The sequence below is a fragment of the Myotis daubentonii genome, chromosome 14 (genome assembly GCF_963259705.1).
Source record: "Myotis daubentonii chromosome 14, mMyoDau2.1, whole genome shotgun sequence".
Classification (NCBI taxonomy): Eukaryota; Metazoa; Chordata; class Mammalia; order Chiroptera; family Vespertilionidae; genus Myotis; species Myotis daubentonii.
The window spans coordinates 58,572,662-58,599,029 of NC_081853.1; the positions used below are offsets into that span (position 1 = coordinate 58,572,662).

The 26,368-nt window shown below is 68.6% G+C and overlaps 2 protein-coding genes across 9 annotated transcripts in view; both read left to right on the forward strand.

Annotated features, from left to right (window-relative positions):
- The window catches only part of LOC132215894 (cadherin EGF LAG seven-pass G-type receptor 3), a 36,687-nt gene extending 13,674 nt beyond the window's left edge, over window positions 1-23,013 (forward strand). For 3 of the 8 annotated variants that reach the window (XM_059664837.1, XM_059664839.1, XM_059664840.1), the window contains 19 exons: window positions 3-97; window positions 426-635; window positions 872-1,067; window positions 1,259-1,414; window positions 1,724-1,895; window positions 2,350-2,517; window positions 2,735-2,861; window positions 2,948-3,154; window positions 3,368-3,542; window positions 3,762-3,874; window positions 4,257-4,336; window positions 5,400-5,523; window positions 5,764-5,880; window positions 5,954-6,102; window positions 6,324-6,439; window positions 6,736-6,894; window positions 7,329-7,529; window positions 8,218-9,088; window positions 10,344-10,772. In XM_059664837.1, coding sequence (XP_059520820.1) covers window positions 3-97; window positions 426-635; window positions 872-1,067; window positions 1,259-1,414; window positions 1,724-1,895; window positions 2,350-2,517; window positions 2,735-2,861; window positions 2,948-3,154; window positions 3,368-3,542; window positions 3,762-3,874; window positions 4,257-4,336; window positions 5,400-5,523; window positions 5,764-5,880; window positions 5,954-6,102; window positions 6,324-6,439; window positions 6,736-6,894; window positions 7,329-7,529; window positions 8,218-9,088; window positions 10,344-10,371 — 3,464 coding nt within the window. In that variant the 3' untranslated portion in view covers window positions 10,372-10,772. Of the gene's footprint in view, window positions 1-2; window positions 98-425; window positions 636-871; window positions 1,068-1,258; window positions 1,415-1,723; window positions 1,896-2,349; window positions 2,518-2,734; window positions 2,862-2,947; window positions 3,155-3,367; window positions 3,543-3,761; window positions 3,875-4,256; window positions 4,337-5,399; window positions 5,524-5,763; window positions 5,881-5,953; window positions 6,103-6,323; window positions 6,440-6,735; window positions 6,895-7,328; window positions 7,530-8,217; window positions 9,089-10,343; window positions 10,773-14,527; window positions 14,603-14,704; window positions 15,168-15,835; window positions 16,153-16,229; window positions 16,370-16,811; window positions 16,923-17,303; window positions 17,456-17,630; window positions 17,796-17,868; window positions 18,022-18,258; window positions 18,342-18,420; window positions 18,569-18,772; window positions 18,887-18,968; window positions 19,047-19,308; window positions 19,405-19,474; window positions 19,582-19,726; window positions 19,797-20,596; window positions 20,690-20,836; window positions 20,948-21,190; window positions 21,284-21,919; window positions 22,100-22,230; window positions 22,286-22,480; window positions 22,618-22,778 lie in introns of those variants that run through there. The other 5 variants (XM_059664845.1, XM_059664843.1, XM_059664842.1 and 2 more) reach the window with 5 other exon arrangements.
- Window positions 23,014-24,787: 1,774 nt separating this feature from the next.
- On the forward strand, window positions 24,788-25,961 carry TMEM89 (transmembrane protein 89). Its single transcript, XM_059664811.1, has 2 exons — window positions 24,788-25,178; window positions 25,558-25,961. Exons 1-2 carry the CDS (start codon window positions 24,885-24,887, stop codon window positions 25,744-25,746), a joined length of 483 nt encoding a protein of 160 aa, XP_059520794.1. The 5' UTR covers window positions 24,788-24,884; the 3' UTR covers window positions 25,747-25,961.
- The last annotated feature ends 407 nt before the right edge of the window (window positions 25,962-26,368 follow it).

A 26,368-nucleotide genomic window follows, 5' to 3' on the forward strand; every position in this document is an offset into this window, starting at 1 on the left:
AGGTGCTGCCGTGCGGCTCTGTGATGAGGACCAGGGCTGGCTGGAGCCCGACCTCTTCAACTGCACCTCCCCTGCCTTTCGCGAGCTCACGCTGCTGGTGAGGCCGCCGGCCGATGCCCTGCACTCAACACCTGCCCGGCCCTGGCCTCAGTCTCCCCAGGCCTGTGGTCAGCCCAGACCCCACGCCCGTCCCTGGGTGCCCGTCCCTCGGCCCAGACACCATACCCATCCCTGGCCCAGGCCTTCCCTGGGTGCCCAGCCCTGGGTGCCCGTCCCTGGGTGCCCGTCCCTTGGCCCAGACACCATACCCATCCCTGGCCCCAGCCTTCCCTGGGTGCCCTTTAATCTGGCCAAACCCTTCCTGTGAGGCTTTGGAGAAAGGCCTGAGGGACCCAGTGACCTCGGACCCCATCTTTGCCCGGCAGCTGGATGGCCTGGAGCTGAACAGGACAGCACTGGACACCGTGGAGGCCAAGAAGCTGGCTCAGAGGCTGCGGGAGGTGACCGGCCACACTGACCACTACTTCAGCCAAGATGTCCGCGTCGCTGCCCGCCTCCTGGCCCACCTGCTGGCCTCTGAGAGCCACCAGCAGGGCTTTGGGCTGACGGCCACTCAGGACGCCCGCTTCAACGAGGTGGGTGTGCCCTGTGCTCTCCCCCAATCGCTGGCCCTGGACTCTGAGCCCCGGTCCCCGCTCAGGCCCTCCTGGCCCTGGGGAAGGGAAGGCCTTGAGCTCCCTCTTCCCCGGCCCCCCAGTCCCAGACCCACCCTCTGCCTGCTGGGGCCCCCCGAGCCCTGGCCAGACCCCTCCGCCCGCCCTGCCCTCACGCAGCCTGTCCTGGCTGAGCCCGCTCTCCTCCCTCCTCCCAGAATCTGCTGTGGGCAGGCTCCGCCCTGCTCGCCCCGGAGACGGGGGACCTGTGGGCCGCGCTGGGGCGGCGGGCGCCCGGGGGGTCCCCCGGCAGCGCCGGGCTGGTGCGGCACCTGGAGGAGTACGCGGCCACGCTCGCCAGGAACATGGAGCTCACGTACCTGAATCCTGTGGGGCTGGTGACGCCCAACATCAGTATGTGGTGGGGGGTGGGCAGGGGCTGCAGAAGGGCAAGGACCTGGGGTCTGAGGGCTGGGCGCTGGCTGCCACCCTCAGCAGGGCTGGGCTCCGCTGGTAGCAGGGAGGCTCTGGGTGTGGGCAGGAAGGAGCGGGACCCCAGCCTGGGGAGGGACCCTTGACGGCCTCACCCTCTTCCTCCTGGGCAGTGCTCAGCATCGACCGCATGGAGCACCCCAGTCCGTCCCGGGGCACCCGTCGCTACCCTCGTTACCATAGCAACCTGTTCCGTGGTCAGGATGCCTGGGACCCTCACACCCATGTGCTGCTGCCTTCCCAGTCCCCGCGGCTGTCCCCACATGACGGTGAGGGCCTGGGGTGACCCCTGGGCCGGGTCCTGCTTCCCCAAGCCAGACCCCACGTGCCCCCGCCAGGTCCCCTGAGAGAGACTCCCGCGCCAGCCCTCCCCCCACCCCTGGCCGCAGCACTCGCCTCCCAGCTCCTGCCACCTCCAACCTTCCCAGGCCTGACCCTGCGGCCCATGTCCCCTCAAGGCTAGTTCTGGACCCGCAGGGAGGGAAGGCCCACGCGGGATGCAGGGTGGGGTTGAGAGCTGGTTTGTGGGCGCTCGGGGCGGAGGTCACTGACAGTGGCTCCTCCCCTTGCCCTGGCAGACCTGCCCACAGGCGGCAGCGTGGAAAACTCTAGCTCTGCACGCGTGGCCCCCCCGCCACCTGCGCTGGAGCCCGAGCCGGAGCCGGGGACCTCCATCGTCACCCTCCTGGTCTACCGCACGCTGGGGGGGCTGCTCCCTGCCCAGTTCCAGGCCGAGCGCCAGGGCGCCAGGTACGGGGGTGGGGGAGCGATGCCAGGCCCCTCACCCTGAGCTTCCTGCAGCTTCTGCCCAGCCTGGCCCCCCAACCCCGTTTTGGTGGGCAAGCGAGCGGGTTCCTGGTCACGGCTGCTTCTCGGCACAGCGCGGGGCCGGGCCCACCTGCCTGGTTCTGCCTGGTTCCGCAGCGTGTTGTGGGTGTCGGTGGGATGGTCATAGGCAGAGGGCGGGAGCCAGGGCATCAGGCAGCCTGGCTGAGAGGCCAGCAGACAGGCCGCCGGGGAGCCCGGCTGGAGAGAACCTGCCCTTTCGGGGACCGTGACCCCAGCAGAGGCTGAAGGGGTCTCAGGACAGCATCCTCAGGGGCTTCGCGGACGGGGCTCAGCCACGATGAGTGGCCGAGGACCTGAGGCGGGCAGCCAGGGCTGGGCGGCCGCGGCGCTCAAGCCCAAGCGGGTGTCTCCTCAGGCTCCCCCAGCACCCCGTCATGAACTCCCCGGTGGTCAGCGTGGCTGTCTTCCACGGACGCAGCTTCCTGCGGGGCGTCCTGGAGGCCCCCATCAGCCTGGAGTTCCGCCTGCTGCAGACGGCGAACCGCAGCAAGGCCATCTGCGTGCAGTGGGACCCGCCTGGCCCGTGAGGACCTCCGCGCGGGAAGCCCTGGGGCCCCTGTTAGCCCCTGGGAGGCCGGCCTGACCCCGGGGCCCCCACTCACGCCCCTGTGCACCCAGCCCCCCGAGAATGCTGCTCCCCAACTCCAGACACCCTGGGCCCCTCCTGCCCTCTCTCACCCCTGCCCGGTGACGGGGCCCTCCCCGGAGCCGCTGGTGGGTCTCACTGCCCGTGGCCGCAGGGAGGACCAGCACGGAGTGTGGACGGCACGGGACTGCGAGCTGGTGTCCAGGAACGGGTCCCACGCACGGTGTCGCTGCAGCCGGACGGGCACCTTCGGGGTCCTCATGGACGCCTCCCCCCGTGAGGTGCAACTGTGTTCAGGGCCCCGAGGATGTGGGAGGGTCAAAGGGCAGGGGTCGCAGCACCCCAACGGCCACCCCTGTCCCCACAGCGGCTAGAGGGCGACCTGGAGCTGCTGGCTGTGTTCACGCACGTGGCCGTGGCCGTGTCGGTGGCCGCGCTGCTGCTGACCGCCGCCCTCCTGCTGAGCCTGCGCAGCCTCAAGTCCAACACACGGAGGATCCATGCCAACGTGGCGGCCGCCCTGGGGGTGGCCGAGCTCCTCTTCCTGCTGGGGATCCACAGGACCCACAACCAGGTGCAGGGTCAGGGTCAGGGGACCTGAGTCCCGGTGACCTCGGCCGGGCCAGGAAGGCCCAGGGCCAGAGCTCAGGGTCAGAGGTGCTCCAGCCGGGCCGGGGTGTGGGGCCGGGTCCTGGGGCAGGTGCTGTGGTGTAGGGGTCAGCGGCGGGTGGGCGGGCGGGCGTGAGGCGGGCGGGCCGGAGCATCCTGACGCCCGCCCTGCCTCCAGCTGGCGTGCACCGCGGTGGCCATCCTCCTGCACTACTTCTTCCTCAGCACCTTCGCGTGGCTCCTGGTGCAGGGGCTGCACCTCTACCGCGTGCAGGTCGAGCCCCGCAACGTGGACCGCGGCGCCATGCGCTTCTACCACGCCCTGGGCTGGGGCGTGCCTGCTGTGCTGCTGGGTGAGCGCCCTGCCCACCGGCCCGTCCAGGCCGTGACCCCTGACCTCTGTCCATCACCGGGCCTGCCCCTGCCCCCAATCCCAGTCGTGACTCCAACCTCGGCCCCCATGCCACCTGCTCTGGGAGGACCGCTCTGCTCGCCATCCTGGCCTCTCCCGCCCTCCGAGGCTCAGGGGCTCTAAAACATGCCCCTTCCATCCTGCCCCGCCCCCGCCCCAGGCCTTGCCGTTGGCCTGGACCCTGAGGGCTACGGGAACCCCGACTTCTGCTGGATCTCGGTCCACGAGCCCCTCATCTGGAGCTTTGCAGGCCCTGTCGTCCTTGTCATTGTGGTGAGTGCCCTGCGCTCGGTGCCGCCTGTGTGCTCTGCTTGGGGGTGGGGCAGCAGCAGGTGAGGGGTGCCAGGGCGGGGCGCCAGGTGGCAGTCTGCAGGCTTCCTGGCTCGGCCCTCTGGTCCCCATGCAGCTGGCATGGAGATGGAGGCGGGGGTCGGAGATGGCTGCTCCCCGCCTCTGCCTCCCTGTGCCTCCACCTTTCAGTCCCCTCCGGCTCCCCGTCTGTCTCTGGTCTCTGTACCATGTGTGTGTGTTTCTCTGGGTCTGTCCCCCTCCCCCCTGCCCCCCCCCCCCCCGTGAATCATGGTCTCTCTCTGTCTCTCACCGTCTCTGTCTCTCTCGGCCTTGCCCGGGTGCCCATGTCCGGCGGTGGGTCCAGATGAGCGGGACCATGTTTCTCCTGGCTGCCCGCGCGCCCTGCGCCTCCGGGCAGAGGGAGGCCAAGAAGACGTCTGCGCTGTGAGTTGGCTGCCTGGGGGTCCGGGGGGTCTCGCCCTCCTGCTTGGGGCCTGGGGTCCCGGGACAGTCCCGGTGCAGCCTGGGCTCCAGATTCTGGGGGGGGGGGGAAGCCGCCTGCCCGGGGCTGCAGTCACTCTCTGGTGCCCGCAACACGCTCTGACCACACACGTGCTCTGGCCCTGCTGCCTCCCCAGTCTGCCTGGCCCGGTGGCTCACTGGGCCTCCTGCCCATGGGTTCCCGCCCATGTTCTTCCCTGTTTTCTCTCATGCCGCTTCCTGCGTGGTTCCCCACGTCCCCTCCTGGCCCCTCATATCCCCCAGCGTCTTCCTGACACCTCCGCGTTCTTGTGTGAATCCCCGCCTCCCCCCGTCCCGGGTGCCCCCTGCCTGGCCCCCTGCTGCCTCTCATGTGACTCCGTGTGTCCTTTGTCCCTCCACGATCCCCATGTGACTCCGTGTGGCTCCCGTGTGTCCTATGTCCCTCCACGATCCCCATGTGACTCCGTGTCCCTCCACGATCCCCGTGTGACTCCGTGTGTCCCGTGTCCCTCCACGAGCCCTGTGTGACTCCGTGTGTCCCGTGTCCCTCCACAATCCCCATGTGACTCCCGTGTGACTCCGTGTGTCCCGTGTCCCTCCATGAGCCCCGTGTGACTCCGTGTCCCTCCACGAGCCCCGTGTGACTCCCGTGTGACTCCATGTGTCCCATGTCCCTCCATGAGCCCTGTGTGACTCCCATGTGACTCCCATGTGACTCCGTGTGTCCCGTGTCCCTCCACGAGCCCCGTGTGACTCCTGTGTGACTCCGTGTGTCCCGTGTCCCTCCACGAGCCCCGTGTGGCTCCGTGTGTCCCGTGTCCTTCCATGAGCCCCGTGTGACTCCTGTGTGACTCCGTGTGTCCCGTGTCCCTCCACGATCCCCATGTGACTCCCGTGTGACTCCGTGTGTCCCGTGTCCCTCCACGAGCCCCGTGTGACTCCGTGTGTCCCGTGTCCCTCCACGAGCCCCATGTGACTCCCGCGTGACTCCGTGTGTCCCGTGTCCCTCCACGCTCCTGCGCAGGACCCTTCGGAGCGCCTTCCTGCTCCTGCTCCTGGTCAGCGCCTCCTGGCTCTTCGGGCTCCTGGCCGTCAACCACAGCGTCCTGGCCTTCCACTACCTCCACGCCGGGCTCTGCGGGCTCCAGGTACGGCTGGTGGCCCTGTCACCGGGCCTGACGGAGCTTCGGGGCCGCTCCTGGGCGGGCATTGGCAGCAGGTGGGTACTGGCCGGGAATGACCTTCACTCACACCGGGGCTCCTGGCCGCCTGCCTCCTGGCCACACTGACCTTCCCCGACTCGCCCCTCGTGTCCCGTGGACCTTGGCTGACGCCCTGGCTGGCCCGGGGCCTCCTCGCTCACTGAAGTCGCCACCCTCGTGCCCCAGGGCCTGGCCGTGCTGCTGCTCTTCTGTGTCCTGGATGCCGACGCCCGGGCCGCCTGGGCGCCCGCCTGTCTGCGCAGGAAGCCGGTGCCCGAGGAGGCCAGGCCCGCGCCGGGGACGGTAGGAGGCCCTCGGGGCCGGGAGGCCAGGGTTCGAGGCTTCTCTCGGTGGCTCACCCCCTGTCTCCCCGCAGGGGCCTGGGGTTTACAACAACACGGCCCTCTTCGAGGAGAGCGGCCTCATCCGCATCACCCTGGGCGCCTCCACCGTCTCCTCCGTGAGCAGTGCCCGCTCCGGCCGGGCCCAGGACCAGGACAGCCAGCGGGGCCGGGGCTGCCTCAGGTGAGCGGAGGGACACAGCTCCCACCAGCCCGCGTTCCCGGGGTGGGCGCTGCCGGGCCCAGCTGGGCCCCCTGGGCCTCTGTGGCGCCTCCGTCCCGAGGCCTCCTGCCTCACCCCGGTGCCCTGGGAGCCATCCACGGGCACGCAGACGCCCGGCCTCCAGCGCACCCATCGCCCCGCTTTAACGGAGGGCGGTGGCGGGGGGGGCGGTGCATTTCCAGGGACAGCGTCCTGGTCCGACACGGCTCGGCTGCGGACCACACTGACCACAGCCTCCAGGCTCACGCCGGCCCCACAGACCTGGACGTGGCCATGTTCCATCGAGACGCCGGCGGAGGTGGGGGCCCGGGCGGGGAGGAGGGAGACACATCTCTCCCCGCCTCCCCTCTCTTCTGTCCCAAATTGGGAGCCGCGGCTGCAGCCGCCAGCTCCCCAGGTCACCACCCTAGCGGGCACCCAGCACCCAGCCCTGTTCTCCTAACAAGGCCCAGCCCTCTGCTCCTCCGCCCCTCACCCTCTCCCAGGCCCCAGGTCCCCAGCCCCTTCCTTCCTGCAGGGGCCACCCCAGGGCTCCCCAAGTCCCTCCTTTCCCCACGACAACGCTGGGCCTCCCACCTCTGACCTCCCACCCAGGTGCAGACTCCGACTCCGACAGCGACCTGTCCTTGGAGGAGGAGAGGAGTCTGTCCATCCCGTCCTCCGAGAGCGAGGACAACGGCCGGCCGCGGGGGCGTTTCCAGCGTCCGCTCTGCCGGGCCGCCCAGAGCGAGAGGCTCCTCAGCCACCCCAAAGGTGACGGGGCCCCCCGACCCCCGGGTGACCAGGACACCCCGTCCCACTTGGGTGTGACCCAGGGACCGCCCTCCCCGAGGACTCCTGGGCCCGACCTGCTGGGCCGGCGCTCCTCTCCCCTCCCGCCTCTGGTGTGTTCCGTGGCCGGAGAGCGGGTCAGGGTGTTCTAGGTGACACGCCACCTCTCCAGCCCCTGGCTTCCCTGGGGTGGGGGCTCCTCTCTCAGCATCAGGTTCCCCCGTCTCTGTCCACCTCCAGCTGAGAGGGAGGGCGCATTAGTGCCCCGAAGGCTCATGGACCTCTGAGAGCCGCCTCCCGTTCGCACCTGTGCTCACAGGACAGCCAGGGTTTTAGGGGCCGTTGGGGTCAGGGGTCAGAGTCAGGGCCGCAGGGGTCATGAACCACCGGGTCCTGTCACGACCCTGGCTCTGCAGATGTGGACGGCAATGACCTCCTGTCCTACTGGCCCACCCTGGGCGAGTGTGAGGCTGCGCCCTGCGCTCTGCAGGCCTGGGGCTCCGAGAGGCGCCTGGGGCTGGACACCAGCAAGGACGCGGCCAACAACAACCCGCCGGACACGGCCCTGACCAGCGGCGACGAGACCTGCCTGGGCCGGGCCCAGCGCCAGAGGAAAGGTGCGAGCCTGGCCTGGCCTGTACTTTGGGAACCCCATGTCCTGACTCGGGGTTCCACCCTCCCAACCCAGACTGCTCCATGGGGTCCTGAGTGCTCCCTCTGCTTCGATCTGGGGGTTTCCACTCCCCTGTGCTGCACCACAGTCCCTGGGGATGCCATCATGGCTGCGCATTGCCTGCCCCGCCCTGGTGTGGACCACAGAAACCCCGGGGCCTCCTGCCCCAGCCCGGGGGTCCTCCCCCAACCCCATCTGCGTCCTGCGAGCCCCAGGGGCCCCTGTGCCTCAGGCCTCAGAGCTCCTGAGAGATGGTCCCGCCCACCCAAGGGCTCCCTGCCCTGACCTGTACCACAGAGACCCCTGGGAGTGCCCTGCCCCAGCCCAGGGGTTCTGCCCTCTGACCCTGTCAGCATCACCAGGACCTGGGGCTGCCCCCACCCCGACCTGGTGGGGGGCGGCCTGTCTCCACCCCTGCACGAGGGAGCTGTCCCGTCCTGGCCCAGGCGATGACCGCCTCCCCGCTGGCCCTGTCCAGCTGCCTCTGGAACTCCCAGAAGCCGCCTCTGCGCCTCTCCCAGGGGTTTCTGCCCCAACCCTGTGTCACAGGGACCCCAGGGCTGCCATGTCCCTAGACCCGGGGAGTCCCCGCCTCCCTTTCACACATCCTGTCCCCCGCTGTTCCCACCCAGGCATCCTAAAGAACCGGCTGCCGTGCCCACTGGTGCCACAGCCCCGTGGCACCCCTGAGCTGTCCTGGTGCCGCGCAGCCACCTTGGGCCACCACGCCGTGCCGGCGGCCTCCTACGGCCGCATCTGTGCCGGGGGCTCGGGCAGCCTCTCGCAGCCGGCCAGCCGCTACTCCTCCCGCGAACAGCTGGACCTGCTCCTCCGGCGGCAGCTGAGCCGCGAGCGGCTGGAGGAGGCCCCGGGCCCTCTGCTGCGCGCCCTCAGTCGGCCGGGCTCCCAGGAGCGCCTGGCTGCTGCGGCCGGCCGCCCGGAGCCCAGGGACCGGGGCAGCACCCTGCCACGGAGGCAGCCGCCCCGGGACGGCCCCGGCGCCGCCGGCCGCTTCCGGTCACGGGATGCGCTGGACCTGGGCGCGCCCTGCGAGTGGCTGCGCACGCTGCCCCCGCCCCACAGCGCCCGGGACCCGGACCCACCGCCCCCGCCTCGGCCCCTGTCTCCCCAGCGGCAGCTCTCCAGGGACCCCCTCTTGCCATCCCGGCCCCTGGACTCTCTGTCCCGGAGCTCGAACTCAGGGGAGCGGCTGGACCAGGTGCCTAGCCGGCACCCCTCGCGGGAAGGCCTGGGGCCCCCCCCACAGTTGCTCCGAGTCCGGGAGGACCCGGCCCGCGGCCCCTCCACCGAGCAGCTGGACATCCTCTCCTCTATCCTCGCCTCCTTCAACTCCTCGGCCCTCTCCTCCTCCGTGCAGTCCTCCAGCTCGCCCTCCGGCCCCCACACCACGGCCACGCCTTCCGCCACGGCCTCCGCGCTGGGGCCGTCCACGCCGCGCTCGGCGACATCCCACAGCATCTCCGAGCTGTCGCCCGACTCGGAGTAAGCGGGTCCAGCCCCTGCACACCCCCATCTGCTCAGGACCATCTTCTGTGGGCGCCCTGTGTCTGCCACAGATGGGGTGTGGGTGGGGCGACAGTGACAGTGTGGGCACCCGGGCTCAGCACAGCCAGGGGCCAGGGGCCGAGGGCAGAAACCCGCAGGGAGAGGGGCTGCGATTGACGGGGGCTTGCGGCTGTGCTCCCCCCCCTTCTGGGCTACAGGGAAGGACAGGGGCCTTGCCTTCTAAGGGGCTTGAGCTGGGGGGCGGGGGGGGCGTCAGAGGAGGCAGGAGGCTGGGCCGTGGGGAGAGCAGGGGTGGGAAGTGGTGCCAGGATATGGGTCCTTGCACGCCAGGCTGGACAGCTCACTCTAATGGTAACGCACTCATCCCTTCACTCAGTCAGTGTCAGTTCCCTCCTGCCTAGGGCACTGGGGGCTGGGCACACAGACGCTGAGCTGGGACCTGGTGCATCCCAGTGCCCGTGGGCCTCTGTGGGTGGGGGTGGCGGACACACCGGAGGCAGCTGCATGCACAGGTGTCCTGTCAGGGAGGCCGTGGGGGTAACAGGAGTTGCCAGGCCTTAGCAGTCAAAAGGAGGGTTGAGTTTTATTTGTTTAAAAAGTTTTTTTAAATCTATTGATTTTGAGAGAGAGAGACAGACAGACAGACAGTGGCTTGCTCCGCCTCTCCATGCGCCCACTGGTTGACGCTTGTATGTGTTGACTTGACGGGGTTGAGCCCGCCCCCTGGGTGCGTCAGGACAGCACTCTGACCAGCAGCTCCCCGGCCGGGCCAGAGCTGCGTTTTCAGGAGGAGGGACAGCTAGTCAGGTCTGTGGAGTCTGCAGGGTGAGCGGCTTCGGGGAGGGAGGACCCCCAGGATCTGAGCAGAGTTGGGGGAGACGGAAGGAAGGTGAGCGGGGCAAAGGACTTGGGGCCTGGTGCCCAGGGCGCTGGGAGGATGCTGGGGGAGCCCATCGGGTCCTGCAGCCTCCCGGTGGGGTCTGGCTGTGGGGGCAGGGAGCTGGGGGACTGAGCAGGGGTTCAGGCTTTGAGTGACCCCTGTGAGCCTCAGTTTCCTTATCTGCAAAATGTGCCTGTAGGAACAGGCCCTGTGAGATGGGGAGATTTCTGAGACCAGATCTGCCCAGTGTGAGCCTGGGGTCTGTCACAGGGGGTGCTCGCGACGCCTGGAGGAGACATGCAGGTGGCCCGCCTGGTGCCTGGCTGACGGCTCTCCCCGTTCCACTCGCAGAGTCCCCAGAAGTGAGGGCCACTCCTGAGGGGCCGCCGGCAGCAGAGGAGCCGCGGGCAGCGGAGGATTCGGATTTGGGCCGCCGCTGACGGAAGAGACCCCCGGAGGCGGGCTGACCCCAGGCGCCCCGCTCCCTGGGCTGCCGGCTGAGCTGCATGCTCCTCCTGAGAGCGGAGAGTGCGCATGCGTGGGGCTGACAGGGGTGCGGGGCCTGGGAACGGAAGGGAGGACTTTTATACTTTTGTATCTTTGTAACCAGAGAGATATGCGTATGTTATTTTTTAGCTTTTCTGTTGCCTGGGGTTCTGAGGCGGGGCTGGGCGGGGAGGGGGCCGAGGGGAGAGGCACAGAGTTTGACTCCGTTGGGGTTCCACCAGATGCTCTTTTCTCTCCTCTTAACTGGGCGGCTCGGGCAGATCCCCCCCCCACCCCAGGTGATCAGAACACCGCCAGGGCCCTTGGCTTTTTCTTGGATGCAAACTCCTGAGACTGGGGGTGGGGCTTGGAAACAAGGGTCCCCTGGCCGCCTCACAGGGCCCCCTCGTGCCGCCCCTCCCCGTGGGTTTGGGTGTTCACGGTGCGGAGCCCCTGCCGTTACTGCCTTATGACCGAGGACTGCTGCTGGTGCCGGGGAGCCGGGGAGCCGGGGAGCCGGGTCCTCCTCCCAGAGGGCTGCAGGCCTCGCGCCACCGCCCGCAGAGGGCGCCTGCCCTGCTGTGAGCAGAGCTGTCTGGTGCCCGTGATTCCCGCCAGGACTCATGCCGAGGGCTGGGTGGGAGGGACAGCCAGGGATCAGAACCAAGGGACTGACGATGCCCAGTGTAGGTGCCACCCCCATGTTTACAGGAGCGCCCGGCCGGCACCGGCTGAGCAAGCGGCTCCCTCCCGCGCCCACCCCCTTCCGCTGGGAGACCGGACTGTTAGGACCCTGTGCACAAAACTCCGTTTGATTGCTTTGTCTGATGTCCGGAACTGGGAACTTCTGCATTTTGTTACTTTGTTTACAGGTCAGGATTGAAAACATTTTAAGCCTTTGTTTACAACTGGAACTTTTTACACTTTGTTTACAGTTTACAATGTTTCCACCCCCTTTGTTTACAAGTGGGCGGTAGCAAAAGTGGGAGAGGGGCTGGAGGAGCCCACCTGGCAGGACCCTGGCCCTCTGCGGGGTGTGTAACCCCCGCTGTCCCACCAGAGGTCAGCCCTGACTGCCTGCTGGACAGCAGGACAGCACCGGGAGGCCTCCTCTTACCACCGGGACGGGGTCTTGCAGGGTTGGGGGCGGGGCGGGCAGACGGTCCCTCCTCCGCGGATGCTCTTGGGAGCAGTTTCCCAGGAGACTGAACGCTCTACTTGACTGACAGGTGCCAAACCCCACCGGCCAGGACCCGGCTCTGCTGACCCGAGCGACCCCGCCCTTGCAGGGCTGAGGTCCGCGGCCGGGAGAGGGGCTGTCCTTGCTATGTCCTGGCTCTGTAGATGCCCCCCTCTGGGGTCGCCCCCTTCAGCCCGTGGCCCCTCTTCCTGTCTGTGTACATTGCTCCGTGAAGCCGCGCTCTGTTTTGGGAATAAACTTCTATAGAAAATGGTTATTGTCTCTCTCTTAAAAATGTATGATTTCAGAGAGAGGAAGGGAGAGAAACATCAGTTTGTTGTCCCACTTATGCACTCATTGGTTGGTTCTTTTTTATATATATATACTAGGGGCCCGGTGCACGAAATTCGTGCACTGGGGGGGGGGAGTGTCCCTCAGCCCAGCCTGCTCCCTCTCACATACTGGGAGCCCTCAGGGGTTGACCCCCATCACCCTCCAATCGCAGGATCGGCCCCTTGCCCAGGTCTGACGCCTCTGACAGAGGCGTCAGGCCTGGGCAGGGGACCCTCATTTCCCCCCATCACTGGTTCTGCCCCCAGCCCAGGCCTGATGCCTCTGGCCCAGGCATCAGGCCTGGGCAGGGGACCCCCAGACCCTCCGATTGCTGGCTCTGCCCCTTGCCCAGGCCTGATGCCTCAGCCAGAGGCGTAGACCCCCATCACCCTCTGATCACCTGATTGGCCCCTTGCCCAGGCCTGACGCCTCCGCCAGAGGTGTCAGGCTTGGACAGGGGACCCCCATCTCCCCCCGATCACTGGCTCTGGCCCCCGCCCAGGCCTGAGGCCTCTGGCCCAGGAATCATGCCTGGGCAGGGGACCCCCATCTCCCTCTGATCGCTTGCTCCACCCCCTGCCCAAGCCTGACGCCTCTGACCCAGGCTTCAGGCCTGGGCAAGGGGACCATCATATCCCCCCAATCCCCGGCTCAGCCCCCCGCCCAGGCCTGATGCCTCGGCCAGAGGAGTTGACCCTCATCACCCTCCGATCACCAATCACCGGATCGGCCCCTTGACCAGGCCTGAGGCCTCTGCCAGAGGTGTCAGGCCTGGGCAGGGGACCCCCAGCTCCCCGCGGTTGCAGGCTCCGCCCCTGCCCAGGCCTAATGCCTCTGACTGAGGCGTCCGGCTCGGGCAGGGGGGACCCGCAGCTGCAGCGGCCCCGCGATCGTGGGCTCCACTTTAGGCCCAGGCAAGGGACCCCTAGCTCCCGGGACTGCCAGCTTTTACCGTGCCCAGCTCCCATCGCTGGCTCCACCCCTACTTCCTGCTATCACTGGCCAGGGCGGCAAAGGCGCCTGATTCTCCAATCATGGCTGGGGGGCAGGGCAAAGGCGGCCCCAGGGCCGCCTTTGCCCTGCCCCCCAGCTCTTAGCTCCCCCCTGGGTTTCCGATCACTGTCAGTGGCAGGGAGCTTCTTCCTGCTTTCCCTTTCGCCTCCCTGCATTGTGCCTACATATGCAAATTAACCGCCATCTTGTTGGCAGTTAACTGCCAATCTTAGTTGGCAGTTAACTGCCAATCATAGTTGGCAGTTAATTTGCATATAGCCCTGATTAGCCAATGAAAAGGGTATCGTCGTACGCCAATTACCATTTTTCTCTTTTATTAGTGTAGATATTTTTATTGATTTCTGAGAGGAAGGGAAAGGGAGATGGAAACATCAATGATGTAAGAGAATCATTGATCGGCTGCCTCCTGCTCGCCCCCTACTGGGGATGGAGCCCAAAAACCCGGGCCTGTGCCCTTGACTGGAATTGAACTCAGGACCCTTCAGTCCACAGGCAGACGCTCTATCCACTGGGCCACACCGGCCAGGGCCATTGGCTGCTTCTGGTAGCTGCTCTGACAGGGGTGGACAGGCTCCAGCCAGCGGGGCCCCTGGCCAGGCCTCTGGTCTCTCGTCGGTGGGTAGGAGGTGGCTGTGGCGACCCAGGAGGCCAGGCTCTGGGAGAAACCTGAGCGGGACCTTCTCCTGAGGCTCAGCTATTTTTAGCCCATGAAATGGGCGAGCCCGGGGCTCTCATCCCCTTTGCCCTCAGTTCTGGCCTCACCTTGTGACTGGGCCCCAGTAAGGGCCGTGGGGAACCCCGCCTCCGCAGGGCAGGCCGGGCTGCAGGCAGCTGCGGACTTCACTTGCCTGGCCCGGGTCAGGAGCGCTCAGAGCTGCCCTTGCTGACCCTGCAGCCCGTGGACAGCGCCGGCCCCGGCAGCCTCTGCGATTTGGAGCCGTGGGGACATCACGTTCCGCTCGGAAACCTTGGGGGGGGGGGGCAGCATTCCCGGGCGGGGCTGGGGGGGAGCCTCACTTGGGGCTGGGTGTTTGTCCAGAGTTGGAGGGAGGCTTCCGGCCCTTCCCGTCTGGGAGCAAAAGCCCGAGGGTGGCGCCCGCAGGGGCACAAGCGGCCCCACGACCCGGACACCCACCCCCACGGGGCTGAGGCTGGGGTCGCCAGTCGCGCCCCTCGGCATCCCAGCCTCGCGGGGGTTTCCTTTCCTATTCCCCGGGGCCTCCCCAAGGAGCCCCGTAAGGAGCCGGCCCGGGGGCCCCCGTCTGCAGACCCCCCCCCCGTCCCCCCCCCCAGCCCCGCTCGCTCAGTCAGGAGGGCGGGGCCCGGCGGAGCGCCCGCTCCGGCCGCGGGGCAGAAGGAGTTAAATCTCCCCCCCGCGGGGCCCGCCCCGCCCAGGGCGCCCCGCCGAGGCCCCGCCCCGGAACGCTGATTGGCCCGAGCCTCTCCCGTCCTGCCCGGCGATTGGCTCCCGGGGGCGCGCCGCAGCCCCGGCCCGCGCCGCAGCCCCGCCCCCCGGCCCGTAGCGGCCTCGGTCCGCGTGGCTGGAGCGGCGGGCGGCTGGCAGCGCGCCCGCCCCGGAGCTGTCGGAGGCGTCGGGGTGAGTGCAGGGCGCGGCCGGGTCCCGCCTGCACCGCCCCGCTTCCCTGCTCCCGCCGGTTCCCTGCGGGCAGCGTCCCAGCTGCTGCGAGGGATGGGCGGGCGCCTGGGACCGCGGACTCCAGGGCGGGGCGGGGGGCGGCGGGGGCGGCGCGCCCTGGAGTCCGCCCAGGAGGTGCGCGCGGGCTGCGTTGGTGCCCGAGGTCGCTGCACCGAGCCCGTGGGGAGGCCTGGCCCACCCAGCTGGGCCCCTGGCCCGGTACCGAGCGCGGGGGTTCGGGCCGCTGAGCTCTGCCCGAAGGAGGGGCCCGGGATGTAGGCCCCGCCTGCCGGCGCCGGCCCTGCCCGAGCGGGGAGACCCGAGTGACTCAAGGAGGAGGGGCGCGGGGCTCAAAGATCTCCGAGCCGGCGGTGCCAGTCCCCGAGGATCTGTGCGCCGCGCACGCCCTCCTCCGAGCGACCGGGCACCCGGTGCAGAGCCTTTCCCGGCGAGTGCCCGCTCCTGGGTGGCACCCGCCCCGGGGCAGAGCTGCCTTCTCAGCCGGGAGAGCTTTCCTTCAGGTAAGGTGTCCCAGGTGAGGGCTCCCCCAGGTGAGGGCTCCCCCAGGTGAGGGCTCCCCCAGGTGAGGTCCCCTCCCAGGTGAGGGCTCCCCCAGGTGGGCGGACCGTCCCTGCCGGTGAACGCTCCCAGCTGGTGGGAGCTTCTGGCAGGTCTAGCGAACCCCCCTCTGATAGCTCCTATTTCCAGGGCCAGGGGAGCTCCCCCCCATGTGAGGGCTCCCCCAGGGATGACCTCCTGCTGCTAAGTGAGGTTATGCCCCCTCTTCCTGTGGGAACTCGGGGTCGATTCTCCCCAGGACAGAGGCAGCTGGCGGGTGAAACTTGCCTGCGGGTGAGGCTGTCCCCGGAGGCCCCCCTTCCCTTGTGGGGAGGGGCCTCTGAAGAGGGGTGTGCCTGAGGGCCAGGTCCCCTTTGCTGGGTCCTTCCTGTCTGGGCTCCCAGCCAGGCAGGGGCTCGGGGGCAGCTGGGAAAGGACTCAGGCTGAGCAGGGCTTGGCTGGGGGAGGCCCAGGGGCTCAGGGGAGGAGACTGGAGGGGCAGCCGGCCTGGGACCCGGCGGGTGGACACTCCGGCTGAGCAGATACCTCGGGCTGGAGGCGTGGCCTTGCTCATCCCCTTGTCTCCTGATGGGGGACTTCGGCCCAGGAGGAGCTTCCACCAGCCAAAGTTCAGGCTCTGCCCCTGCCGCACGGGCGTGGGGCCAGCTGGAGGTTGGACCCACTGAGATCTTGGGGCCTCGAGAAGTCAGATGGGCGATGCTCTGGTCCGACGGGGCGGTGTGGGGGGTTGGGCCAGGGGTGCTCTCACTGTGTCTCTGGTCTCGCCACCCTAGACCGGGGGACACCCAGCTACTGCGGGCCACCACGGAGGCAATGGAGCGGAGGAGGCGGGACTACCGTGTGGAGCGGCAGCTGCTGGACCAGGAGCAGCTGGAGGAGCTGGGGCGCTGGGGCCCGGCACCCCGGACCCGCTGGTGGCGAACCTCTTTGCAGTAAGACTGAGGATGGGGGCGGGCCGCCGGCGGGACTTAGGCAGCCCCCGTGCTTGATACCGACCCCGTGTCCCCAGGTGCTCCCGGGCCCGGGCCCGAGCCCTGCTGCTGCAGCACCTGCCCGTCGTGGCCTGGCTGCCCCGGTATCCTGTGCGCGAGTGGCTCCTGGGCGACCTGCTGTCTGGCCTGAGCGTGGCCATCATGCAGCTGCCACAGGGTGAGGCCCTGATTCGGAGCTGCACCCTCAGCCTTCGGGCGGTGACCTGGCCTGCAAACCTTACCCCCCCCCCCCCCCCCCAAAAAAATAACCCTAGCCCTAGCCAGTTTGGCTCAGTTGATAGAGCATCAGTCCAAGGACTGAAGGGTCCTGGGTTCGATTCCAGTCAAGGGCACATGCCTGGGTGTGGGCTCTATCCCCAGTGTGGGACATGCGGGAGGCAGCCCATCAATGATTCTCTTCCACCGTTGATGTTTCTCATTGATGTTTCTATCACCCTCTCCCCTTCCTCTCTGAAGTCAATAAAAGTACATTAAACAAAAAAATAACCCTGAAGCCATGACCCCTGCCCCTGGAACGGTGGCCCGTGACCTGGTGCTGGGATTTCCTCATTCTCTCAAGGCTCAGCCTCCAAACCCACATGCTCCCGCCCCACCTGCAGGCCTGGCCTACGCCCTGCTGGCTGGACTGCCGCCGGTGTATGGCCTCTACAGCTCCTTCTACCCTGTCTTTATCTACTTCCTGTTTGGCACTTCCCGGCACATCTCGGTGGGTGAGTGGAGCCAGGCCCAGCTTGACAGGACGATGCCCACATCCTCCGCGGAGGGCAGGGTGAGGGAGGGCCGAGCGGGGCAGCTGGGAGACGGCCTGAGGGTCATTCCCAGGCAGGATGAGGCCTGTGAGGCAGGGCCGCAGGCACAGGTACCTGACGTGAGCAGGGGGTACGGGGCGGGGGTGTGGGGGAGGGCAGAGGGCGCAGGGCCCATGTCTGGCCACCGGAGCCAGGGCTCCCACCTGACCCCCAGCACGGCCTCCGTTGCACAGTGGAGTCTGGGAACATCTGTCTAGAACTGACGTCGCCCGCCTCTCCCTTAAGGCCAGGGCTCCCGGTAGGACAGCGTCCGCTCCCCGTCAGACCTGCCTGTCCCTGCAGGCACCTTTGCTGTCATGTCCGTGATGGTGGGTAGCGTGACGGAAGCCCTGGTCCCGGACGAGGCCGTGAACGCCACCGTCAATGTGACGGCCAGGGATGCTGACCGGGTGCTGGTGGCCTCCTCTCTCAGCGTCCTGGTGGGCCTCTTCCAGGTGCGGAGCGGTCAGGAGGGGCCCCGCTGTCCCCGCCACTGCCAACCCCCTCTGCCCCGCCAGCTCCCCTGTGTCTGAGCCTCACCATCCTCCTCATCGCACCCCCTCCGATCCCTCCTGCCCTGGGCGCTGGTCCAGCCACCCCAGGCCCCTGACCGCCGCGGCCGGCCCACAGGTGGGGCTGGGCCTGGTGCACTTTGGCTTCGTGGTCACCTACCTGTCCGAGCCGCTGGTGCGCGGCTACACCACGGCCGCCGCCGTGCAGGTCTTCGTCTCGCAGCTCAAGTACGTGTTCGGCCTCCAGCTGAACAGCTTCTCTGGGCCGCTGTCCCTCATCTATGTGAGTGAGGGCGGGAGGAGGCCGGGGTGGTGCCCGTGACGCTGAGGGCTGGCGTGACCCCGCCTCCCTTCAGACGCTGCTGGACGTCTGCTGGAAGCTGCGCCAGAGCGTGGTGGGCGCCGTGGTCACCGCCGCCGTGGCAGGGCTGGTGCTGGTGGCCGTGAAGCTGCTGAACGACAAGCTGAGGAGACACCTGCCCCTGCCCATCCCCGGGGAGCTGCTCACGGTTCGGCTCCAGGGCACGGGGCGGGGGGCCGGGCAGGCTGCGCCCGGTGGGCACCCCCAGGGCTAAGCCTCACTGGCGGCACCGGTGAGAGGTCCTCGGGTGGGGGGACCACGCAGGAGGCCCCGTGGCCGCCTCCCCTCTCACGGACTCCCCCCAGCCCCTCCCGGAGGTTTGGCTCTCGACCTCCCGCTCCATCCCCTGCAGCAGTGCCAGCGCACCCCCCTTCTGTCCCCGCAGCTCATCGGGGCCACGGCCATCTCCTACGGCGTGGGCCTCCAGCACAGGTTCGGGGTGGATGTCGTGGGCAGCATCCCTGCAGGGTGAGCTCCGGCCCCTGGAGGTGAGGGAAGGCTGGGCCCAGGCAGCGCCTTCCTCTGGCCTCACAGACGCCCCTCGCAGGCTGGTGCCCCCCGTGGCCCCCAGCCCCCAGCTGTTCGCCAGTCTCGTGGGCCACGCCTTCGCCATCGCCGTGGTGGGGTTCGCCATCGCCATCTCGCTGGGGAAGATCTTCGCCCTGAAGCATGGCTACCGGGTGGACAGCAACCAGGTCTGGGGGCGAGACGGGGGACACGAAGGGGCACACTGGTTACCAGAGACCCCGGGACCTGGGGGGGAGTGTCCGGGGGGACCATGCGGGGCTGAGGGTGGAGAGGGGACACGGGACAGCAGGCCAGTCCTCGGGCTCCAGGGGGATGGCGGTGGGGACGCCGCGGGGCCGGGCACGCCGGTGACGGCTCCTCCCTGCCCCCAGGAGCTGGTGGCTCTGGGCCTCAGCAACCTCGTCGGGGGCGTCTTCCAGTGCTTCCCCGTGAGCTGCTCCATGTCCCGGAGCCTCGTCCAGGAGAGCGCCGGGGGCAACACGCAGGTGGGCGCAGGGGGCAGGCGTGCGCGGGGCCCAGCCTCTGCGCACAGACCTGGTGACCCCGCCCGCTCACCCCAACCCCCAGGTTGCCGGAGCCGTCTCCTCCCTCTTCATCCTCATCATCATCCTCAAACTTGGGGAACTCTTCCAAGACCTGCCCAAGGTGAGCCCCACCCACACCCACACCCACCCCCACCCCACACCCCACCCACCCACACCCCACCCACACCCACACCCCACCCACACCCACACCCGCACCCAGACAGGCCCTGGGCTCAGAGCCGGTCAGGTCCCAGGTGAGATCTTTGGGGTGAGACTGGAGCTAGGGGTCAAGGGTGAGAACCTTTCAGAGTCAGACCCACGTGGTCAGGCCGGGGTGGGCGTGGGTGATGCCCGTGCGTGGGGTCAGCCGGCTCCGCCCCCAGGCGGTCCTGGCGGCCATCATCATCGTGAACCTGAAGGGCATGCTGCTGCAGTTCCGGGACATCTGCTCCCTGTGGAGGGCGAACCGCGTGGACCTGGTGAGCGCCGGGCCAGGGGGGGCCTCCGCCCAGTGTCCCGCGGGCCCCGTGACCCCGTGTCTGCTTCCAGCTCATCTGGCTGGTGACCTTCGTGGCCACCATCCTGCTGAACCTGGACCTGGGCCTGGCCGTGGCCGTGGCCTTCTCGCTGCTGCTCGTGGTGGTCCGCACGCAGCGGTGAGTCCCGTCCCACCTCCCACCGGAGGGTGAGAGCCACACGGCTCCCCCGGCTCCCCCGGTTCCCCCACATCTTGGGGTGACCCAGGCTCCTCGTTCTTCCTCATCACCCCTCACGCACCCCCTACTCGCCATCTCTCCCCAGGCCCCACTATTCTGTCCTGGGGCAGATTCCAGACACAGATGTTTACAGAGACGTGGCAGAGTACGCAGAGGTGAGGGCCGGAGGGAGGCCGGGGGTGGGGCCGGGGCACAATGGGCCTTTGTGAGTCCCTTCCACGCCTGACAAGGACACGTTGGTCCCTGGAGTTTCGGGGGAGGCATTGGGATCCATGACCCCCACTCGGTGTCCGAGGGGGTAGGGAGGGCCAGAGGACCCGGGGCAGCTGGGCCTGGGCCTCGGGGTCTCAGCCAGTGGCACTAGCCCGTCCTGCAGGCGGTGCTGGGCCAGGGGTGCGAGGGCAGGTCCTGGGCATCGTCCCAGGCTGAGTGCTGGGCACGGAGATGGGGCCCGGAAGGAACCAGCCTGCCCCCGACGTGGAGACTTGGGCTGAGCACATAGGACCAGGCCGGGAGGGAGGACGCGCCAGCAGCTCAGCCAGACGGAAAGGGAGGGGCAGGGCCGAGCGGGGCCGAGACCTGGGCTGGGCCTGCGTGGTGGCCGCTGGGGAAGGTCACTGTCTGCACGCAGCTCGCAGCGGACAGACCGCAGGAGGCCTGGGCAGGGGGCCCACGGGGAGGCCAGGGCAGGGGGCCCACGGGGAGGCCAGGGCAGGGGGCCCATGGGGGGGCCAGGGCAGGGGGCCCACGGGGAGGCCTGGGCAGGGGGCCCACAGGAGGCCAGGGCAGAGGGCAGGAGCAGGACGAGGATCAGGGTGACACAGGCCGCAGGCTGGGCCCCCGCTGGCTGGGAGCAGAGGGTTGGGGGGGCACTGGGGTGCACGGGGCAGGAGAGGCAGGAGAATGAGATGCTACAGGAGAGAGGGCTCAGCCGCCCCACCTGACCCTCCCCCAGGCCAGGGAGGTCCCGGGCGTGAAGGTCTTCCGCTCCTCAGCCACTGTGTACTTCGCCAACGCTGACCTCTACAGCGACGCGCTGAAGCAGAGGGTGAGGCTGGGGTCAGGGTCAGGTCAGAGGGGCCTCGCCTCCCGGGCGCCCACCCCCCTCCCGGGGGCCCACCCCCCTCCCCGGGGCCACCCCCCTCCCAGGCGCCCGCACCCCAACCTTCGCCCCTAGTGCGGCCTTCGCCCCTAGTGCGGCGTGGACGTCGACCACCTCATCTCCCGGAAGAAGAAGCTGCTCCGGAAGCAGGAGCTGAAGCTGAAGCGCCTGCGGAAGAAGACCCAGAAACAGGCCCAGAAACAGGCAGGGACCCGCGGCCAGCCCCAGCCCCGGCCGGCTCCTGCCTGACCCCCTCTTCCCTGACCCCTGACCCCTGCTCCTCGCTCCCTGCGGGGGCTGTTCCCCACCTCTGAGCCCCTGGCAGCAGAGCCCCCTCCATCGGGGTGTCCCCGGGCTGGTAGAACCCCGCCTCCCGCCCAGAGCCAGGGGCGACGCCAGGCTGCGGCCAGCTGCTGGACGGCTCTCCTGTCCCCCTGCCCGTCCCAGGCCTCTGCCTCCACGGGCACTTCTGTCCCCATCGATGTCAACACCAGCGACGGTGCCATCAAGAGCCGGGATGAGGACGGCCCCAAGGCCCAGGTGAGGTCGGGGGGTGGGGGGGGAGCCACGAGCTGCAGAGATGGGGGCGGGGCGCCCCCCGCGGGGGAAGCCATGGGCCTGCCGCGGTTCCGGAGGGGTCCCCGGTTCCGGAGGGGTCCCCGGGGCGAGGCCGCAGGGTTCTGCTTGTGGCTTCCTCTCTGATCCAGGCCCCAGAGCCTGTGCTCGGGTCGAGGGGGAGGGGGAGGGTGTGTGGGGAAGATGAGGGGCCAAAGGGGACGCCCAGCTCCCTTAGAGGCGCAGGTGGGTGCTGGCGTCTGCAGGGCACGGTGCGTGGGTGTCGGGGTCTCTCAGCCCCTGCCCCTCCGCCCAGCTGAGGGGGGGACACGGTCCCCCAGCACCTCCCTTCTCATGGGTCCCAAGTAAGCCCGCGCCCAGGAGGTAATGGGACACGCACGTCAGGGTGTGTTGTCTGAGTCGGGGTGCCCTCTCCTGTGTGTCTCCCAGTGTCCCTCCTGTCTGCATACAGGAGGCTCCCCATGGCCATGTCATGTGTCCCCTGCACCCCATGTGTGGGTGCTTCGTGCTTGTCCCACACCTGCCCCGTGTCCCTGCATGTCTGTGCGGATCCCCGCCCCCCGCCCCGGGGGCAGCCTTGAAGGGTGTCTGGCTCCCCAGCAGGTGAGCACGGAGCATGAACTAGCGGAGCCAGCGGCCAGCGGGCAGGAGGGTGCCCAGGCCCCGGACGGGTGCACGCTGAAGAGCCTGGGCCTGGCCCCGCCCGCCTTCCACAGCCTCGTCCTGGACCTGGGCGCCCTCTCCTTCGTGGACACCGTGTGCATCAAGAGCCTGAAGAACGTAAGGCCGGGCGCCCCTTGAAGGCCCTGACCCCTGACGGGCGCAGGAGCCCTCTGAGCCCTGACCCCCACCCTGAACTTCCCTCCAAACCCCTCCCCTCCCCCCTGAACCTGGCCCCTTTTCCGCTCCAGATTTTCCGTGACTTCCGGGAGATCGAGGTGGAGGTGTACATGGCCGGCTGCCAGGGTGCGTGGGGTGGGCACCTTGAGTGGTTTGGGAAGAGGGCGGGGCTTCAGGAAGGAGCCTTCCCTGGAGCTGGACTCCTGGAAGGCGGGGTCAAGGGTCACGGGTGAGGCAGGCTGACCTGCAGCCTGGGCGGAGCGGTGGTGGCGGCGGCGCCTGGCGGCTCCGGGAGTCAGGAGGGCCCGCCCTCGCCCGCAGCCCCCGTGGTCACCCAGCTGGAGGCCGGGCACTTCTTCGACGCGTCCGTCACGAAGCAGCACCTCTTCGCCTCCGTCCACGACGCCGTCCTCTTCGCCCTCCAGCACCCGCGGTCCGGCCCCGTCAGCCCTGTTCTGGTGAGCCGGGCCCTGGCCGCTGAGCCCGCTTACTGCTCGTCCCCACCCTGACCCAGCTCCCCCTCCCCCCTGCCTGGAGATGGAGCTGGCGGCAGGGGCAGGTCCGGGAGGCGGTGTGTGCCCTGGGTAACTGACGGCGCTCCCCTCCGCTGCCCGCTCAGGTCACCAAGCTCTGACCTCGCTGCCGCCTGCGGAGACGGCCGCCTCTGGGCTGCGGGGGGCTGAGCACCCCCATCCGCTCCGGAAGTCACTCGGGAGTCCCCTCCGCACGCACACACGACTCAGGGATGGAGGGCCCGACTCCACACACACTGCCGTCGCCTGGGCTGGGCCCTGGCCAGGTCGGGGGTGGGCATGAGTGTTTTCAGCTTCAGGAATAAAGACTCATTTGCCCAACACCCGGCTCTGCTGCGACTGGTGGGCACCAGGGGGCCGTGGCCCTGGCCCCTGACTCTTCTTATGCCCCAAAGTGGGAACTGGCCTTAAATGTCGGGAGCCAGGGTGCAGAAGGCGGGCCGGGCCCGGGGCGGGGCACGCAGGCTGGCGTTTTCCCAGCCACACAGCCCTGGCACTGGGCCTCCCTGGTGCAGTCGCTGGGACCAGCTGCCTCAGGAAGGGCCTGTCCTCGGGGTCCCCCTGTAGGGTCGGGCAGGGCCAGCCTCTGAGCAGCCCAGTGGGGGGTGGGGGGGGGGGTGTCTGAGCAACCGGAGGCGGAAGCGCCCGCGCTCACAGGTGCGGCTGGTCCCACTTAGAGGTAAGAGTGCGAGTGACTGATTTGCTTGGGAAAACGCCGCTGTTAGAGGTCACCTGGGCTCTGCAGGTCAAGGTCAGCCAATCTCCTCCTAAAACGCCAACATCTGCCCCGGATGGTATGCTCAGTGGGTAGAGTGTCGGACTGGGGACTGAGAGGTCCCGGGTTCGATTCCAGTCAGGGGCACAGGCCTGGGTTGCAGGCTCGATCCCCAGTAGGGGGCGTGCAGGAGGCAGCCAATACCTGATTCTGTCTCATCATTGACGTCTCTTTCTCTCCCTCTCCCTTCCTCTCTGAGACCAATAAAAGCAGTTAGAATAAAATAAAACGCCGACATCTGGGCCTATGGCCGGTGGGCAGCAGTAGGCTTTCTGCCAGCGACGCTCAACTGGGGGTGGGAGGCCCTGGGCCTCGGTGGGGGACGTACCAGCACCCGCTCCTGGGTGCCTCCTGGTTACTCACGGAGACAGGAAATGCCCCGAGCGCTTGCAGCTGGGCCCGTCCCAGTCCCAGCCGCTGAGTCACCTTGACCAGCTCTGCTTCCCGCTCCCCCAGGCCCAGGACGTGGGCCGTCTGTCTGCTCTGCCAGCCGCGTCCTGGCTCCGGGACTGCCTGGCGCATGGCAGTGCCTGGTAAATATTGGCCGAGTGGAGCTTACGTGCCCAGTGAAAGGCAGGCCTGCGGGGAGAGCTCGCGGCTCCGCAGAAACGCTGGGCAGGAAGTAAAGGGTCACCGGAGGGCAGAGGGCCTGCTGCCCGGACGGCCAGGGAGGTCTGACAGGTCACATGTGATCGGGAGCCAGCTGCCGCCGAGGAGTGAAGGGCAGTGCGCTCAGGCGCGGGGTGGGAGGGGGGCGGAGCACTCAGACCAGGGGGCTCGGGCCGTACTCTGAGGGAGGGGCCACGTCTGTCTTTTTAAATACGTTTATTGATTCCAGAGAGGGAGAGAGAGGAACATCAATGATGAGAGGGAATCACCAATCAGCTGCCACCTGCACACCGCACACTGGAGATGGAGTCTGAAACCTGGGCGTGTGCCCCAACCAGGAATTGAACCCTGACCTCTTGGTTCATAGGTCGAAGCTCAAACACTGAGCCCCCCCTCACCCCCCCCACCCCCCGCCCACAGGCCCCACTCTTGAGCACTCACTCCGCTGCTGCAGGCGGGGCAGGCGGGGGGCTGCCTTAGAGTTTTAGGGGGTGAGTGTGAGGTGTGGAGCAGGGAGGGCAAAGGAGCCCGCCCCCAGCCCCCACTGGAACCGCTGCCTCCCCAGGCCCGCCCGCCCGCCCCCTCCCGGCCTGGCACTGCCCCGCCCCCAGCCCCCACTGGAACCGCTGCCTCCCCAGGCCCGCCCGCCCGCCCCCTCCCGGCCTGGCACTGCCCCCCCCAGCCCCCACTGGAACCCGCTGCCTCCCCAGGCCTGCCGCGGGGGAGGGCTGTTTGGCCCGTTGCCAGGCGCCCAGGCCCCGGGTTCCGGGTTCTGCTGGCACGGGTTCCGCTGGCACTCGCTGTCGCCATGCAGTACGCGCCGGCCTTCCTGCTCTCGCTCCTCCTCCTGGCCATGTCTGCTCCCTCCCAGGCCTGGTCTCGGCCCCTGTGGTACCAGGTGGGGCTGGACTTGCAGCCCTGGGGGTGCCAGCCAAGCAGCCTGGACGGCTGCGGGGTCAGCCTGGGCTGTCCCGGCCACTGGCTGGGCCTGGGGATGAGCCCCATCTACTCGGTGACCGGGGTCATGCTCACCAGCGCCATGATGCTGATGGTGGGCCGCAAGGTGCTGCAGCGGCGGTGCCCGCAGGGCGCCAGGAGCGAGGTGAGAGCCTGCTGGTCCCCCAGCCTCCTCCCTGGACCGACACCCAGTGAACCCGTCCTCCCTCCACCCGCCCCGCCGCCCACCAGCCTCCTGCCACATCCGCGGGGCCCCTGCTGCCCCCCTACACCCCACGGTCCGTACATATGTCCGCACCCATTGATCCCTGACCGTGCCCCAGGGCCAGGACCCTGCCCCTCCATCTCCTTTCAATGCCTAGTCCTCATCCAGCCCCCAGGGCCCCATGGCCACTCCCGCCCACAGACCCTCCATCACCCAGCTCCCCCCCCCCCGACCAGCTCATCGCCCCAGCCCCAGGGGGGCCCCGCGTCGCGCCCCTGTCCACCCCTCTGCTCTCACGCTGCCTCTCGGTCCTACTCAGGTCCTGCAGGTGCCCGCTCACACCCCTGGACTCGGTAAGCGGCGGAGGACCCCCATCTCCGACCACGCCCTGCTGGTCACGGTCCTGCACATGTTGGACGCCCTCCTGGCCCAAATCCAGGGCCACCTGCAGCATCTGGCCGCGCAGCAGCCCCGGCCAATAAAGGGCACTCCCACCCCGTGTGGGTGACCAACACGCCTCCGCCTGGTGGGCCCTGGGGGGGCCCGAGGCGCTGGGCCCCGCTGGGACTGTGTCTGTCTCCCTGGGTCCCCTCCTACGTGTCGAACCAGCAGCTGACTCACTGCTCCACTGCCCCCCCCACTGACCCGCCTCCCTAAGGGTGTCACCCAGAAATACAGCTGCTATTCTGGGGCTCCCCGGAGGCGCCCAGGGGGGTGGGAGGAGACTTGGGTGGTCCAGGGAGGGAGGCCCAGAGGTGATGACCAGCCGGGGCTGCTAGCGGGGCTTGGGGCCTGAGCTGGGGCGGGAGGGGAGGGGGGGAGGGGAGCCCCGGCTGCCTCCCCCTCGGTGGTGCCTCCAACCTGTGCTCTGGCACCTGAGTGGCCCTTGCTCCAGGGCCTCCCAAGGGGGCCCTCACCCCTTCCTCTCCCTCCCCGCCGCAGGCAGCCCGGCATGTGGCCACCGAGCCTGTGCACTCTTAGGGTCTCTGTTTTAGAAACACAACATGGCGTTACGAATTCAAAACTAGAAGCAAGTGCGCTGGGATGACGAGGAAAGAAATGACACACGTTACAGCGTCGGTGAAACTGCAGCGCGAGGCCCAGGACCAGAGCACGTCTGGGTCCCGACA